The following is an 18,185-nucleotide window of genomic DNA, read 5'->3' on the forward strand; positions in this document are numbered from 1 at the left end:
TGCTCTTGGAACAAGATCAGAGTCCTTGGGATGAGGGCACCCAAGATGGAACCCAGGGCCTCACCTGTGCCAGACGCGTGCTCCACCACCGAGCCACACCCCTGGCCCTTTCTATCTTTTCTTTTGAGACGGGGACCTCTTTATGTTTCCCAGAGTGGCCTTGAACTTGCAATCCTTCCTGCCTCAGGGCAGCTGGGGTTACAGGTGGCTCTCTACCCTGGACACTTCTCATGGTCTTTGCATACTCATAAATATTCATGAGAAGAGTGGACATAAGGCCACAGGATTCCCATCAGGCAGAGCAGGGACCAGGATGGTGTTTGAGCCGTGACCTGATGGTGCACTGGCTGTGTGACCTGGAACACGTCACGTCACTTAGCCTGTCTGAGCCTGTTTCCGTATGAAGTCAAGACAGGGGCACCTCCCTGGGAGGGTGGTTGTGAGGATTCAGGGTGGCGAGCCCCACGGACCAAGCTCAGAGCTGAGCGGATGCCCGAGAACCGGCGGCTTGTGCCGTCCATGTCATGACTGCTGGGCTGACCCTGCCCCAGGAGGCGGGAGCACGTACCTGGGAGCTTTCCTCTGCAGCTCGTTCTCCATCATGACTGTCCTCCGGGCGTCTTCTCGAACCATCTCCAGGAGCTTTTGCAAATCTGATGGGAACATGAGAGGTGACCCTTAGATGTGGGGGGAGGGACCCTGGGGACATAAGTGTGTACGGTGGGGCCCAGTCCCCAGAGAGCTGGAGAGATCCCACAGGGGTCCAGGAGAGGTGGCAGGGGCCCGACCACGTGGCCTCCCCCGGCTTAAAACCCATCAGTGCCCCTCCATCAGTGCCCCTCCATTTTCCTTCCAGCACCATGACTCCAGAGAGCCCCGGAGGCCTTGGGGGATCCGGCTTGCTCTTTATCTCCTCTGCTCACCTTGAACTCTACTGCAACCCAGAGAACTGTTTATAATCCTGAGAACAAACCCTCTCCCATCTCTCCTGGCTTCCATTTTCCAAACTGGTGATTCACAGGCTCAACCCTGCTCACAAATGCTTTTAATCTGATTGGAGAGGCATGCAGACCTTTTAAAACCAGCAGGCTTCCCAGAAAAATCCGGACCTGCAGCTTCCCTAGGAGACACCCCCGAGTGGGGCCGTGTTGCCCTCCTTCCTGCCCATGTTACTGTGGCCTTAGACAGGCGTGTGCCCTTCAGCTCCCCGGGGGCGCCCCCCGACTCCTCACTGTGGAACCCGACTTTCATTTCCATGCTTTATACTGTTGACGTTTACGGGTGCAGAGGTTTTTTTTTTTTTCCACACCTGACATTTGTGGCTTGAGTTGTGACTCACAAAAGACATGGTGAGTCCCAATCCCTGGTATGTCAGAGAGTGACTTTATTTAGAAATAGAGCTACTGTAGGTCTAATGAGGAGTATGGTGGACACTTTATCCAATAAAATGAGTGTTCTCATAATAAAAGGAGGGGGTAAATCAGTGGATGTGTAACCGATGTGATTCTGCAATCTGTATACGGGGTAAAAATGGGAGTTCATAACCCACTTAAATCAAAGTGTGAAATATGATATGTCAAGAACTATGTAATGTTTTGAACAACCAACAATAAATATTAAAAAAAGGAGGGGGCCAAGCTCAGAGGGAAGATGGCCAGATGGCCACTTGATGATGGGCAGAGAGCCGAGTGGTGCAGCTACAAGCCAAGGACTCCCAGCAACCACCAGAAGGCAAACGAGGCGAGGCCCCCCCCCCCGTATGTTTCAGAGCACGCATGGCCCTTCTGCCACCTTGATGCTGGACGTCCATCCACCATGGCTTTGAGGCCATACGTTCTGTCATCTCAGGCACCAGGCTGTGGTGTTTGTGGTGACAACCCAGAGACAGATTCCCTGACGTTTGCAAAAGTTAAAAAGGGAAATGTGGATCAAGTCAGTGATGTCTTTTGCAAAAAATGGAAATGGGGGAGTGAATTGTGTATTACATGGATGCACATTTTGCAAATCCCTTGCCCCTCCCTCATGACCTCTCCCTGGCATGGGACCTGCAGGACGCAGAAGCCTTGGGCTTGAGGGTTTCCTTGTCCTCTGGGTGGCAGCTGTCCTCGGTGCTGAAACACCCCAGCTTGTGAGGCTGCTCTTGGGTGGGAGCCTCTTCCTGAATTTCTCTCCAGATTTATGGACAAGGAGAGGGAAGAGGGGCTTGGAATGAGGGGTCCTTTTTCATATTTTATTTAGAGACAGCGTCTCACTGAGTTGTTTAGGACCTTACTAAGTTGCTGAGGCTGGCTTTGAACTCGCCATCCTCCTGCCTCAGCCTCCCTCAGCTGCTGGGATTGTAGGTATGTGCCATGGCACCGGGAGGTGATTCCATTTCCCCTGGATCTGACCTTGGTTTTTGTCTTGTCATGTTCCCACCACATCCCAGAATCCTCAGGGTGTGTCCATTAGTGAGGGAGCGTCACCTCCTTTCTTCCCTTCTCTTGGGGACCCAGCAGCAAAAACTGCCTGCTCCCCTTCCCCCCACCAAAGCCTCGGGTGGGTGGATACAGTAAATGCCCCCGGTGACCTGGCACATAGGACATGCTCTTAGAAGGTCACATGCTAAGCTCCATCCTCCATGTACTCGGGGGTTTTCCTGCCCCCTGAACATCTCTGGTGCTGATCAGATGAAGCCCCCTGTGTTTGTAGCCCTGGATGGAAACGGGGAGACAGAGCAGATCCCGGGACTCCTCAAGGCTGCCCAGGAGAGGGCTGGTTTGGAAGGATGCAGATGCTTCAAAGTGGCGCTTCCCCGAGGGGGGAAGGGGGTCCTGGGGTGGATGTTTGCACACACAGAAACCTACTGGCTTCTCAGTACACAGGCTGTGGGGATTCTGTGACCTGTGGCAATGCCATTCAGCATGCGCCAGTCATCCGCTCAGAGAGGAGGAATTCGTCCTCCCTTTTCCAACCTGTCTAAGAATCACACCCTGGAGTTACTGAATCCCTTTCTTTTTTCTTTTTTTGGTACTGGGAATTGAACCCAGGGGCGCTCACCCACTGAGCCACATCCCCAGCCCTTTTTGTATTTTATTGAGAGACAGGGTCTCGCTGAGTTGCTGAGGCTGGCTTTGAACTTGAGATCCTCCTGCCTCGGCCTCCTGAGTCATGGGATGACAGGAGTGAAAATAAGGGAGGTCTTTTTGCTGCGTGGCCTGATTCAAAGCAGAACCTTAGATAACAGAGGACCCACATTTCGAGTTGCTGTTTTAAGTGAGTTTCTCCCCTGCTTTCCAGGCCGGCAGGAGCGATGGCCTGGGCTTTGGTTTCCTGGGGATTGCCCTGCCATTGATTTGGGGGAAGGGATCAGTCCACAGAGAGGCCACCACCCTCTGTCTCAGTGATTTGCATCCATCAAGACTTCATTATGCAGCTGGCCCCGGAAATGAGACCTTGGCCAAATGGTGCGTCTCTCAGAAGAGAATTCATGAATGCAGAATCAACTGGAGGAGGTTCTGGAAGGCAACGAGAGGCTGGGAAATTAATCTACTTTTATCAAAGGCGGTGACAAATAGGGGGCAGGTTAAGATGTAAATGGAGAGAGGGGAGGAGGGTGAAGTAAGAAGGTCTTTACCTCCTAGAAGTAGGTCCCTGATGGAAAGGCATTTCTCAGCCCGTTCTGCACCCACTGTGTCCCAGCTGGAGGTAAATAAGATATCTGTGCCTTCAGGGATCTCACCATCCTTCCCCCTTTATTCCTTAGTAATAGTACTATGGTGACAAGACACATTTACTAGCATATTTTTTTTTCCTAATCATCTGCAATTGGGTGTGGCTCTATGACTAAGTTTTGCACAGTGAGACTTTAGTAGAAGGGTAGCATAGAGCTTCTGAAAAGGTTGCTCGAACAATATTTTGTCTGCTTCCTTTTGCTTCAAGCCTAGAAAGGAGGGTGTGATGGCTGGAGTTCTAGCAGCCATTTTGGATCATGAAGTGATGTTGAAGGTGGCAGAGTAGAAAGATGCAAGAAAGTAGGATTCCCTGATGAGCCTTTGGAAGTCACCTTCCCAGCCCTGGATTGGTCTTCTCTAATTGGTAAGAAAAATAACCATCCTTCAGGTCTTTTATATTGGCCAAAAAAAGTTCCTGACTGATTCAGTGAGATGCAGTTATAAATTAGGTTCCCAGTAAGAAGCCAAGATGAAAATACTGAGAGACCTGAAAAGAGGGAGTACAGGGAGGCAAGGAAGGCTTCGCAGAGTCAGGGTAAAAGGGAGTCCCAAGTAGAGGAAGTCACCCAAGCACACGGGCTGTTTTAGAAGGAGAAAGTATCTTGGTGAGATTGGACCGAACCCGTTTAAGGTGGGAAGAGCTGAGCTCATTCTAGGTCTGGGGTTTCTTGAGTCATGTTAAGATGCTGAGCTCTGCTGTGTCAGTGTCGCTCTGGCTCCACACGGAGAGACATTAGGAAGGACAAGAAGCAGGGAGACTAGTTAGGAAGGTGTCACTACCCTCCAGGTGACAGGAGATAAGTCTGGACCAGGGGCCCCAACCTCAGTTGGCTTCAGGGATCAGCAATAAAAAAAAAAATGAAAGATGCATGTTATGTAAGAAAAGCCGGGCTGCTTTGGACTTTGTTCTATTTCTTACCGTTTTTTTTTTTTTTCCTAGAAACTTGGGGAAAGCACAGAGATTATGTGGGACGTGGGGCCAGATTTCCTGAGTTCAAACTCAGGAGGGATCCGGGGTGGCCTCTCTGGTGCCGGGAGAGCCTCCTGCCTCCCCCAGGGTCCTGCCTTCAGCGCTCAAGCTGCGCCCACGAGGAACATGGGCAAGTTCTGAACCGTGGCCTGAAGCTGGGGCGCTTCTCTGCTCTTCCTAGTTAAGAGCAGAACTTCTAGTGTTAGAGACACAGGGGCCTGGACGGGACACCGACGGCCACCCAGACACCTTGACGAGCAAACCAGGTCCCCTTTCTCCTTCCTCCCAGTCGCCTGGAGACTCCCTGGGGTATTGGAAATAATTCTGAAGTCTTGGCGCTACAGAGGCCCTGCGCGCTCTGGCCCCTGGGTCCCTGCCCAACTCAAAGGCCAGAGCCGAGCCAAGCCTTTCTTGACCTCGTGGCAAAATGAACCTCACTCCAACCGGCTCCATTTCAACACCTAGTTGTTTTATCACCTTCTGAGCCCTCGTTATCTGACATTGCCTGTGATTTCTTGTTTATTATCTGTAAAACGGACTGTAACTTCGAAAATGCACCACACCTCAGTTCCCTGCACCTAGTAGGTGCTCAGGAAAGAAGGTTCGAGACCCGCCAAAGGATCACCCATCTGCGGAAGGCTTGGCTTGGCTTCTCCCCAGCTCAGCTAATAACTTGTGTGCAGAGAACAGCTTTCCAGGTCTCCGAGCCTTTTTGTAGCCCCCTGGTGACAAGGTGGGATCATTCTGACTGGCAGTTATGACTCTGAGCCTGCCCACTGCCCACTTCCTGCTCTGACCCCTCAGGGCCCTGCACAGACTCTTGGCCTCCCTGGACCTCCTTACCAACCTCCGTGAGGCCGGGCGTTGCAGAGGTGTGAAGGGGGACAGGCCTAGCAGGGCTCAGCAGGGACCCCACTAAGGGGACAGGCAGGGGGCTGTCCTGTGCACCCGAGTCAATAATTTTGCAGAAGCCAGTCCTCCTTCCTGCCCCGTCTTCCAGTCACAATTCTGTCTGGCTGAGATCTGAGGCTCCCCACCCACAAATGGTGTGAAAAATGGTGTGTGTGTGTGTGTGTGTGTGTGTGTGTGTGTGTGTTTGAATTTTCTTCTTGAGCCCAAAGCTTTCAGTGAGTTTTCCACCAACGTGCCTGTGTCCCCTTGTTTGTGACCAACACTGAAAAGTCTTGTTCCAGGGGGAGGGAAATCTCTCAGAAGACAAATCTGTTGGGCCAGACAGTAAATGTGTGGCTCCCTGGTGGCTGTGGGGCCTATTTGGTACTTTATTTCGAGACAGGGTCTCACTGAGTTGCCTAGGGCCTCGCTGTTGCTGAGGCTGGCTTTGAACTCGCGATCCTCCTGCCTCAGCCTCCTGAGCCTCTGGGGTGACAGGCGGGTGCCTGGCTGAACTAAACTTTTTAAATTCAAAAGATACAATGAGGAGCTGGGATGTCTCCTTAGGGGGATGCTGGGAGTCACTTCACCCACTGGGGGAAAGGAAAGGGGCCCAAAGGAGCCGCATGGGGCTGGGGGACCCCTGTGCCTGTGCTGACTGAGGGGAGGTGGAGCGGGCGGGCTCCTAAGGACATGGTCACGTGGAGGCCGGGTGGTGGGACCTCGGGTGGGACTTACTGATGTGCACGGGCTCCTCGTCGGGCTTGGTAGAAGAGGACTCGTTGTCCTCGACGTCTTTGCTGCCGGTCACCTGGGTGGCCACGCTCGGGGGCTCGTCGGAGCCGGGGTTCATGGAGATCATGCTGCTCTGCGGGGAGGACGCGCCGCTGGTGCGGGACAGGCTGATGGTGGAGCCCCGGCGGCTCAGCCTGCGGCTCACGGCCCGGATGACGGGGATTTTGAATTTCTTGGTCTGAAGGGAGGAGAGAGAAGGAGGTGAGTTCAGAGAGGGAGAGGGAAGAAGAAAGGAGGGACGGGAGGAGGGGACACCCGCCCGCACCCCGGGCCTCTGGCTCCTTCTGCACCCCGGGAGACATTCGCTGGGTCTGGAGGGACCTCGGGTCACAAATCAGGATAATTGAAAAGAAGCAACTGAAGCAAATGTGACAAAATCTGTGCTATTGAACGAGGTCCCCACGGGGTCCCCGTCTTCACCCCAGGAAGCCTGCTGTGGATTCCAAGGCTGTTGCCAAGGACCAGAACAGGGTGGTTTTTTGTTTGGTTTGGTTTTTGTTTTTGATACCAGGGATTGAACCCAAGGGTGCTTAACCACCGAGCCCCATCCCCAGCCCTTTTTATTTTATAATTTTGACACAGGGCCACACATAGTTGCCCAGGCTGAGGCTGGCGCTGAACTCGCAATCCTCCTGCCTCAGCCTCCCAAGCCACTGGGATGACAGCTGGGCACCACCCGCCACCAGCCCAGGACAGTTTTCAACTTTTCTTTTGTCATGACTGTTGGAGTTGACTTTTAACCGGTAAAGGAAGATAGGTCTAACGCCTTTAGCTACATCTTGGTTTTGGCCTCCAATAGCCTCCAATTTGCTCACCAAGTCGATGCCCAGAAGGGAACCCGAGGGTGAAGATTTGTGTTCACTGGCGTTCTCCAAAGAAGCTGAGAACTTTCTGGGCCTGGTGTTTAGGAGGTGGAGCGGGGGAGGCAGGTATGTCTGGTGGGTGGTGTTCTTGGGGGGAAAAAGCCGTGGGGGGTGGGAAGACCTTGAAGGGATCAAGAAGCAGACAGAGAAGCTTGTGAGGGGAAGGGAAGGAGTCATAGAGAATGGGTTACGAGAGAGAGTGTGTGTGTGTGTATGTGTGCACATGTGTGTGTGTGCATGAGTATCTTCCTACATTATTGGAGTCCCTCCAAAAGTACTCTCTGAGGTCATGTCCTCTTGACACACATGATCCAAGTTTCAGAGAGTCTTCTTAACTTTCCCAAGGTCACACAGCTAGCAAGGAGCAGAGCCAGGGTTCAAACACAGGTGAGGTTAACACCAAAGCTGATTACTTAAAAATTCATTAAAAGGCCTTTTCCGTGGCATTGAAAGTGCCCTTGATCCCACGGTGAGGATTCTTTATGGTGTTTAAAATGCCAGGTGATGTACGCCTGCAGTCAGTCCCAGGGACTTGGGAGGCTGAAGTAGGAGGCTCACATGTTCAAGGTCAGCCTCAGCAATTGATAGAGACTCTGTCTCAAAATGAATGGCTGGGGATGTGGCTCGGGGGTAAAACGCCCCTGGGTTCAATCCCTAGTGCACCAAACCAACACAAAAAGTTGTCTCCTAGGTTTTTTGGTGGGGAAGAGTAGGCCCTCTACAACTCCAGAGGAAAAGCTCACAACAGGTGGGGTGACAATTTACACCCAATTGATAACGATGATTTTATTTGAGAACATTTTAAATGAAAGCTGTGTGTGTGTGTGTGTGGCGGGGGGGGGCGGGGTCAGACAAATTACTTCTTTAGAGGAAGCACAAAGTTGCCCAGGAAGAGGGGGCAGAAGAGCACACCTCGATTTAATATGTAGTTAAAACACACAGAATAGGGTGGAGAGAATTGTATTCAGCAGGTTCATTTCAGGAGCCCATGACATGTGATCAGAAGACACACACACACACACACACACACACACACACACACACACACACACGGTGTGCTGGGGATTGAACCCAGGGGCGCTTGGCCACTGAGCCCCATCCCCAGTCCTTTTCATTTTTTGTTTTGACATGGGGTGTCGCTAAGTTGCTGAGACTGGCCTCGAACTTGTGATCCTCCTGCCCCGGCCTCCTGAATCTCTGGAGTTAAGGAGTGCGCCCCCACTCCCAGGAGGAGCCGTATTTTGATTGGCTGCCTCAAGGGGCCCTGAATGTGGGTGGAACTTCCCTGCAGTAGAAGAGGGGAGGGATTTCTTGGTTGCACAGGGGAAGGAGAAAGTGGAGGAAGGGGAGAAGAAGGTGGGGGGAAGGCTATCGTGTGAGCTCTTCCTGGGCTTGGCTCTTCAGTGACATTCTACCCAAATGGCAGCATGCTTCAGAATGTGACAGACTGGGGGGAGGATTGGAGTTTGAACTGGGCTTAGCCAGACCTCCAAGGGGTTGCAAAACGCCTGTGATAAAAGTCAAAGCAAATACCAAGAGTTGGCGTGTTCTCTCCTTTGATTAATTAGGAGCTGGGAACAAGGCTCCCTCTGTCCTGACTGACAGCCCCTCTCCTGCCGGCCACCCAGGGGAGAGATGATGTCAGAGCTCAGGGGTGGCACACACACAGGTCGCCTCTGTTCTCTCTGCCACAGTACAGATTCCTGCGGCTGGAAACCGGACTCTTCTTCTCAATGTCAGATTTGGAGCCTGGACAGACGGTCGCGGGGGCATCTTGGAATCTTGCAGTGATCCCTGAACTGAGAGCCAAAGGCACTTACAAAATACTCAGAGGTGGAACTGGGAGGACCTCAGGAGGGCCTTCCCTAGCCACAGTTTTGTGTGCATATTCTCCGAGCTAGGATTTCATCTTGTGCTCCTCAAAGTTGCCAGTAATTAAAATTCAATTAACCACCCCAGCCAGGAAAGTCCAAAGTGAAGGGCTGACACTTCTGATTCATTGAGAATGGTGGAAAAATAAAAATGTGGGGTGGGGGTGGGGGGAGATGTGACAGGCAGCTTCGGCGCCTTGCTTGCCCTTTATTGAACGGGCTTCCCCTGAGTTGACTTCCATCCCCAAATGCTTCTCTATTTTTTCTGTTTCACTCAGAAGCAATGGTAACCACATTAGTAGGGACTGACTTTTTGGTAGCAGAATCCCTGAATGGTTCCTTAGACTTTCTAAGAAGCAGGGGTTGCAAACTGTGGCTCCCAGGGAGACATATTTAATCAGCCTGGATTTTATACATTAGGAGATTTTTACATAAAAAAACCTAAGTTTTTTTTTTTCTCTTGGAAAAGACAAGGCCTGAGTTTTTATTCTCATGTGACAAAACGAGCTGGTGCTGAGCAGAGGGGCTTTTCTTTAGCTTTCTTGGCTAAAGAGAAGCCACAGACCTCACCCCTCCCTACTGTGTCCCACCCGGGCTGATTCTTCCATCTGCACAATTTTCTTGGCCCTTTGGAACACAGCTGGGGCCCTGTCAAGGTCTTCACGGTTCCAGAAAGATATCAAGGGCTGTGGGATTTCCAAATGCTCCGTCCTTTATTGGCAGAGAAACTGAGATCAGGAGAGGGGACGAGGTCACATAGTGAATGGAGTCACCGTGACCGAACCAGGCGTCCTTCATCCCGTTCAGTGCTCTCACGCCCCCAGAGTGGACCCCACTACCGTCCAGGGCTTGCTGGGAAATTTAATTTTGTCAGAGTTCGGCTCTAGCAATTCACTCCCCCTCCTCCAGTTCTAGTCGTGAATATTCCTGAAGGACATTTGTCAGGGTTTGCAGCTCCTGCTGCTCTGGCTGTGCATCTCTGGAGACGGATGTGCACAATATCTCCATAGCAACTTTCTGAGATAGAGACAAAGGCTCTTGCTTCTCAGATCTAGGAGCGGTCTGACAAAAAGAGCAGGGAAAATGGTGCAAATGGTCTGTGGAGGGGAACGTGCAGTGGAAGAGCTCAAGGTTTAATACATGGACAGACCCAAGATGAACTCCTGCCTCTGCCACCACCCAGCTGTGTGACCTCATGCAAGTTACTTAACCTCTCTGAACTCCAACTTCCTCCTCTCCCACCAGAGGATAAGAATAGTGTCCAGTGGGGTTATTAAGAAGGCAGAGTTGGATAATTCAAGTAAAGAACTTCCTTAGCATAGAACTGGCCTCCTTATGAGTACATTGATGGAAAAACGGCCTCTAAAAATTGCTAAGCAGGCTCAGCCTTTCCGAAGTTTCAAAGTGAGTTTGCAGATGGCGCCTTTGTGTTCTTCACCACAACTGTGAGGTAGGCAGGGACCAGCACTATGTCCATTTTGTGGGTGAGGGACAGACAGGCTCAGCCAACAATAGAGTCTTCACTTCCTGAAATATTGCCTCCTGCCTCGGGCAGTGTTGGGAGGCTTGTTTATTTAGTATATGAACCGGGGAGTTTTGGGGTGAGGAGTAGCTTGGGGTTGAGATATTTTCTTAACAGTGAGCACACATTCTAATTTGTAGGGAATCTTGTCTGTTGGAGCACTCAGGAGAGAGAGAGAGAGAGAGAGAGAGAGAGAGAGGAGTGAGGGTTATTGATTTAGGAGGTGGAGTGAGATGAGTCCATTTCCTTCTGGTGACATCTTATTGAACAGCCGCTCAGCACCCCCTCTCAAGCAGTGTCCAGCCCAATGTCATTTTTCCTATAATCCCCAGATAACCATTTTAATTAAAATTTATAAGAACCATCCAACAGCCTGTGGTCTCTGACTTCCCTTCACTCCAAAAGCCAACAAGAAAAAAAAAAAGTTTGCATTAGAGAAAAGATGGGCAAAATCCGTCCCTGCCCAGGCCGGGGGCTGGTAGCTACCGGGCAGGGCGGCCCGCAGCTGGTTACCTTTGGTGTGGCGACGAAGTGCTCCCACCTCTGGGCCATGGACTTGTCCTTATTGATTTTTTTTATCGAGCTCTTGCTTCCCCCCGGGTCCCTGAGTGAGAAACAGCTTAATGAGTTCTCCGTTTGCACAGACTTTGTTTATTACAAGTTTTCTTTTCTTTTCTGAAACGTAAGAACCAGGGGATGGATGGTGGCTGGCCTCGGATAAGATCCCCACCCCCACACCTGCCCTGATGCTCTGCAGCTGAGTCTTTGCAACCTTGAGGCCAGGAGGGACCACTGTGCCTGGCCCGGGCTGAAGGAGGAGGGCTGTCTTTGTGTGGGTCTCACAGCTGTGTGCTCTGGGACTCCAGGACAAGTCTCAGATGAAGTGGGAAGTATGTTCCTTTGTGAATGTTTTGCATGTTCTAGGACTTCAGGGTCCCTGCATCAGGAGCACTTTGGAGCAACACAGAGAATATCACCCGATGGGGTTGGGGGAACCGGGGGAGGGGTTTGCACAGTGACAATCACTGGTTAAGACTTATTGAAGCCCAAGTTCTCTCGGAGGCTATTTTCAAGATGTTTCTGTGTCCTTGCAGAATCTCCTCAGTTGCCGAGATCCTGTGATGCTGTCATTATGGTCCCATTTTGCAGATGAGAAAACAAAACTCGGGGTGAGGGGGGCTTCCGCACTCACCCAGATGCAGATTTACAAAGCTTCAGGGACTCTCCCTCTAGGGGTGCCTTCTCTAAGGCCCCTGTACCTAAGTTTATATTGCAATTTTGTATTATTATTGGTGTTGTGTTGGTGGTGATGGTGATGGTACTGGGGACTTAACCCAGTGTCACTTTACCAAGGAGGCTGGCCTTGAACTTGTGATCCTCCCGTCTCAGCTTCCCAAGTGGACTGGATTAAGGGGCACAGAGCCTGGCTAATCACTCCCTGAACAGGAGACTGAAGCCCCAGCAGGCCCTGTTGGTAACGTGCCCATAAACCCTTACCTGAGACCTGAAGAGCTGTTTTCCTGCCAAATTCTTATAATTCGGACATTTTTGGAAGAAAATATGCTGCCTCTGTTGTGTGTGACCATGATCCCTCTAATGGGGTCTCAGCAACGCTTTATAATCAAACATGTTCCTATTTCTTTAACAAAATGCATGAATATTTACATCAGTTAAATGAAGACTTTAAATCGCATCAGGTTGTGGCACCTCATCAATTTGGTTCAGGTCAGATTTTGCTGCCAAATGAGTTAGGGAAACGCTGGTTCGGAGTCTCCTTAGACTTTGGGCTTGTGGTTATGGGGCAGGGGGTCTCTATTGATAGGCAAGGAGGGGGGAGTCGCAGGGTCTGATCTCTTGCGTGTCTGTAGATTGGTTGATTGGCCCATCCATCAGCCATCCTCCCACCCCCACCTTTCTCTCTCTCTCTCTCTCTCTGATTCCTTTTTCTCTGCAGAAAGGATTTTAGAGGCCTGGGATCCTTTTGCCCTTTGTCTGGCTTTTTTCTAACGTGGAGCAGGGCCTGGGGGACGTGAGGGTCTGGCTTATGGGGGGTTGGGGGCTTCCCAGTGTGGTGGCGGGTCCCAGTGCTCAGATCTCCAGAGGCAAAAGATGATCAAGATAAACCCAACTTAAGACTGGCTTCCCCAGGCATGGGGGACCTGAATAGCACCATCAAGGACTCTTAAGGGGACCGTCCTGTCCTCACCAGCACTGACCTGTTGGACAGATACCGGCTCACCACCATGGGACACGAAATGCACACAGGCCCCGGCAGAAGAAGTCAGGCTGGGGAGGATGGGGGTGAGTTTGGGTCTCCAAGCTTTTTGTAAGACGTTGGGTTTGATGACACGATACAGAGCCCCCTGAATAATTAACAGAGAAGCTCATTTAAGTTGGTTCTGCCAGCCTCTCCCCACCCCTGCCCAGAGTAATCAAATTAGGGAATATTTAAAATCCAGCCAGAGGAAGAACGGGCGGTCCTTCAGTCCTAGAAACAATATTGGAGCTCGGGGCGCTTTTGAAGTCTGATTTGAGGCGCACCCACGGGGAGCCCCTCGCTTCTGCCCCGGAGATCTTCTTTCAAGACCACAGGGCCTTCTGCTTTTCTCTTTGCTACAGCGGCCCCTGTTGAGTTGCCCGCTTTTTTTTCTTCAAGTTCAAAAGCAACCCCCTTCCCCTTTCAAAATTAAATCTGGCCCCAGCCAGGCTTTCAAAAAATCTGAAAGATTCAGGCCCAATCGGGAAGAGGGAAGTTTTCCGCCAATGCTGACTTCCAAGACGACCTGAAATCTATTGACACTTCAAGGGGCCACGTTAAATGAGCTAAAAAAACGCAGCGCGTCTCCCGCAGACCTTCAAACGCGCCCCCCCCCCCCCCCCCCCGCCGGCACGGCAAAGCCACCCACACCGAAAAGCCCTGGTTGGAGAGAATCGGTCTCTCTGATGTTTCATTTTCAGTAGCAAATAAACCAAACGGGGAGATCAATAGGTGGGAGGACAGGACAAAGCCACGGCGGGGGGTGGGGGGGGCAGCGATGGCCACCGCACACCTCATGGGGAAGGGCAGGGCCAGCTGCAGGTCCTCCCCCAGGGGCCTGGTGGCCAGATCATTAGTGCAGTCCACCTGCTTCCCTGCTCCCTCAAGTCAGGGGTGACTTGCTTTGCTCAAAAATACATGAGCATGAGCCAGCGAGCGAGGGGAGCCTGGGGCGGGGGCTTTACAGGCCGTCCTGGAGTCATCTGGCGGGAGCTTGTGCTGAGATGGCGCTTCTGTCAGCCCCGTCCCCCGCCTGGCTATAATGAGCAGAGAGCGGGTGGAGTCAGGGCAGCAAGAAAGGAGCTTCTGTGGCATGAAGCTGCTGAGATTTGGGGGTTGCATGTTATTGCAGTTTAATCAAGATCCCCTCATTGATGCTCCCAATGTCCCGTCTGTGAGACCCGGGCCAGTCCCCCTGAGCATCAGAACCAGAAGAGGGTGGTCTCAGTGGAGAGACCCGCTGTTCCAGAGTCCCGCTGCTTCCTGAACGCACGACTTGGTGGGAAGTTCTGCAGCCTCTCTGAGCCTCGTCTGTAAAATGGGGAGATAATATGAGCTATGCAAACGATTGCTGTGCAGAGGAAAAGAAGTGGGGCTCGTTAAGAGCCAGTGGGTGCCTTGTCCAGAGAACCAGGTACAGTTCGCCTACCCACAACGATGGTGTGCTTTTCACAGAAGAGATGTGTTTTTTTTGGGGGGGGGGTACCAGGGATTGAACTTGGGGGCCCTTCACCACCGGACCACACCTTCAGCCCTGTTTTGTGTTTTATTTAGCGACAGGGTCTCATGGAGTTGCTTAGGGCCTCGCTTTTGCGGAGGCTGGCTTTGAACTCACGATCCTCCTGCTTCAGCCTCCCGAGAGCCACTGGGATGACAGGCGTGGGCCATTGTGCCTGGCTACATCAGAGATTTTACTGTGACTTTCAGGAGGAGCCGAAGGTGGGAACAGGGCCCCGGGCAGCTCTATGGGGGAGAAGTAGCTGTGATTTTCAGACCATTCTTTCCCCCTTTGGAAGGTTTCTGGGGGAATCCCGTTGGCCAGAAATCAAGGGAAGAGGGCATTGAGAACAGTCTCCTCTCTTTTAATGGTGTCCACCCAGAGCGCGTCTTGTCCCTGGCCGTCATTTGAAGATGTCTGTTGACAGTGCCTACCAGCAATTGTCTCCACCACTCCACTCTCACTTTCTGACTCACACTGGGGCTGAAAACCTGTGCCTCGGGGGTGGAAAGTCGTGGTTTAGGCCCTGTCCACCTGTCCGGGGCTGAGGGCAGGAACCGCTGATTCTGTACCTGGGGGTGGACAGAGGCGGATCTCTTGGGATCCCCAAGGCCAGGCGGCCCCGCCCTGCCTCAGGAGGGATGAGACCATCTGATCATCCTGCCGCCTGCTCCCGCTCCCCAATGTCGGCTGGGGTACCAGAGCGGACGGGATTGCAGCCACACAAAGAACGGAGCAGGGGAAATCAAGAACTCCCTCACCTGTCACTTCCTGAGGCAGCCTTCCCAACTTCAAAGCACAGCCCCAGGCCCTGCCACTATATCCCATCACCCATTCATTTCCTCACTTAGAGCTATCTCAAATTATCTTGACTGTGACATGTTGATTATCTGTTGTCCCCCCTCTTCTCCAGAGGGAAGCTCCTGAGAGCAGGACTTGGGCTGTTATCTGCACTGCAGCCTTCCCAGCAGTGTGCCACCAGCAAAAGGCAGAGCTGGAGGACAGTGACATATTCTTGGGTGGGGGTGGGGGTGGGGCTACAGGATGAAGGGCAGGCCCCTTTAAATATAAGCCATTTCAATAAGAAGTGCCATTGGGTGCGCTGGTCAAGGAGGCTGCCCTGTTGTATGAAAGCAAAAATTTTGGAAAAACTTTTTTTTTTCTCCTTGGAGAATTGGTGAACATATTTCTGTATATTCCTATACCCATAAGCTCCAGAGGTGCAGGTGTGAAGGGATGCTCCTCCTGTGTAAACAGGAAGCCCGGAGTGGCAAAGCCGTATGTGCAGAATGATACTTTCAACTCTTTTATGAAAGAAAATGATACTTAGATCATCTTGATAAGTGGGTCCCTTTTTAATGTGCCACTTTGTAGTGAGATAATCTGTTTTTTTTTTCCTTGAGGGAGGGCACCAGATGATTCTCTAAATTAACTGGAGACTTTGGGCTTCGGCTACAGACACTGGAAATGATCGTCGAGTGGTTGAGCACCCAAGCTCTCTAGCTGGGTTCAGATCCCGACTTGTCTTTGGCTAGCTCTGCCGCTTGCAGAAGATGACTCCCGTCCTCTGGGCCTCTGGGTCTGCACTGGCCGGGTGGAAGGGGGCTCAGATGAGGTCATAGAGTCAGAGCAGTGCCCGGTTCCGAGCTCCGGCTATTTCCGTTATGAAATAGTGGATGGATTTAGGGGTTTGTATTGAGCCACCAAAGTGTGGGTTCCTTTTGAGCCATCTGTATTTTTATAAGGAAGGAGGTATTCTTCTTGCCTAGACTCCTTCCATAAAAGTTAGGATTGCCGAGAGTTTGCTAGAATGCAGGTTCTCAGGCCCCAACCTGCTGGATCAGAATCTTTATGCTAACTGGCTCCCCAGCCGCACAGTGTGAAGAGCTTTGAACTAAGAGTGCATGGAAATGTTTTGGAGACTGCAGAGCAATAAACACATACATCATCATATTTAAAAATCCAGAAGAAGCTACGGTAACCAGGATTCCACTCACCTGTCCCCCAAACCCCCAGTGAAGAGTGGGTGCAGAGGGTAGAGGGATCTGTCTGGGGCAGTCGGAGGCAATGAGACCTAGACGTCTGAGCTGCTTACTTGGCTCCAGGGAACAGCACAGGTCTGTGGGGACAGCTCTGTGTGCTGTCCCCCACCTGGAGGGTAAACTGGTGATTCTTGATTCTCTCCCTTCTTTTGCTAGGTCTCCCCTGCTTTTCCCCAAGGTGACTAGGGAAGATGGCAGGAAAGATGGGGAGAGGGCACTGCCATGTTTGCTCATCTGCTTTTCCAGAAAGTTCTGCTCAGGCTTAGCCCTTGGAAAGATAGTCTTTTTTGGGGGGTACTAGGGATTGAACCCAGGGGTGCTTAACCACAGAGCCACATCCGCAGCCCTTTTCATGTTTTACTTGGAGACAGGGTCTCCTTGAGTTGCTTAGAGCCTTGCTGAGTTGCTGAGGCTGGCTTTGAGCTCACGATCCTCCAGCCTCAGAGCCCCTGGGATGACAGGTGGTACTACTGAGCCCAGCCAAGATATTCTCTAATAAGAATACTGTCAATTCAGGTCTAAAACCTCTATTTCAAACCACCCCCCAAGGGATTGAATAACAAGATTTTAATAACTTATTTGGCAGCAAAATGAGACCTGAAAGGATTTGACCTTTATTTAGGAACTTAGGATAAATATTCACTTTTTGTTTCCTGCAGACTCACATCTGTGCCGCCTTGGTCCTCCTTGGGAATGTGACGTTCTATATGGTAGAAACCTCATACTTCCTTTTTAAACTAGAAAAAAAAAAGTCAGAATTCTGAAACACAGTTGGCCCCAAGGACGGAAAGACTTCTGGACCTTCACACAAAAAAACCAGGTGTGACTTTGTCTAAAAAGAGGTTTGTACCTCTTGCATAAGGATAATTGTCACAGTATCGAAGGCTAGCTTCTCTTCTTGGTCTGAACCCTATCGTCTGACCAATAGAAATAAACTCTCTTAAGAGCAGTAGGATTAATAAGGGTGCTGGGATGTGGTGCTATGTTTGAATTGCTGTAGGAGGAAATTGGGAATTGAGAAGTCCACCCCCCTAAGTAAAACAGAGACTCAGGTGCAGCTAATCCTAAAATTTGTTGTCTGCCCATTCACTTGACCAGCCATCAATCCATCCAGACATGAGATCCTCGTGCTGTGAATGCTGATGGTACCTCTCGAAGCATTCTAGCTGCCCCTTGGTCAAATCTCGCTGTGTGTGCCCAACCCACGCGGAGGTATTGAAGCACCCCCACATTCCTGCTCTAAAATCCATAAAGAGAGGGACTTGGTATGCAGATGTCATGATGCTCTAGGAGCCACGGGTCACCAGGGATGGATATTTCCCTTCAGAAAATCCACGGGGCCTGGCAGGGTCAGGGTCTAGGCTGGATCTTGGCTGATGGAAATTCGGATGAGCATTCACCAGAACTCGGGACCTGGGGTTTCTTCTTGGGGTCGTTCCCTGAGGTGTTTCTCTTTGGAGTTAGATTCTTTGGTGGGCCTTGTGTGTTTGCCCAGTGACCCAGTGACCACGGATCTCATCTGCTGCTAAAATTCTGCTCAGAAGTTTCTTTTCTAGCCTGAAGTCCCAAAGGCGTCCATAACCAGGAATTCTTGTCCCCCATAGCTGTCATTTAAACAGACCCTGGGGTCCTGGAATTGGCTCCTATGGATGGCCGAAAACCCCAGGTGCAACTCTTCCCGACTCCAAGCCCAGTGACATCATGTTGGCCATCTTGAAATCAGCCTCGGCGGGGTATTTACACCATGGACATTGGCCTTACTA

At 51.4% G+C, this 18,185-nt stretch overlaps 1 protein-coding gene across 1 annotated transcript in view; it reads right to left on the reverse strand.

Annotated features, from left to right (window-relative positions):
- Positions 1-18,185, reverse strand: part of CCDC60 (coiled-coil domain containing 60) — a gene marked incomplete at both ends in the record, with an annotated part of 143,316 nt that overhangs the window by 12,762 nt on the left and 112,369 nt on the right. Inside the window, 3 exons of the mRNA XM_081285946.1 lie at positions 569-653; positions 6,313-6,547; positions 11,139-11,229. Of these exons, the coding sequence (XP_081142072.1) occupies positions 569-653; positions 6,313-6,547; positions 11,139-11,229 (411 nt within the window). The remainder of the gene's footprint in view (positions 1-568; positions 654-6,312; positions 6,548-11,138; positions 11,230-18,185) is intronic.

This window comes from Spermophilus citellus (genome assembly GCF_964194105.1).
Source record: "Spermophilus citellus genome assembly, chromosome: 3".
NCBI classification, from domain to species: domain Eukaryota; kingdom Metazoa; phylum Chordata; class Mammalia; order Rodentia; family Sciuridae; genus Spermophilus; species Spermophilus citellus.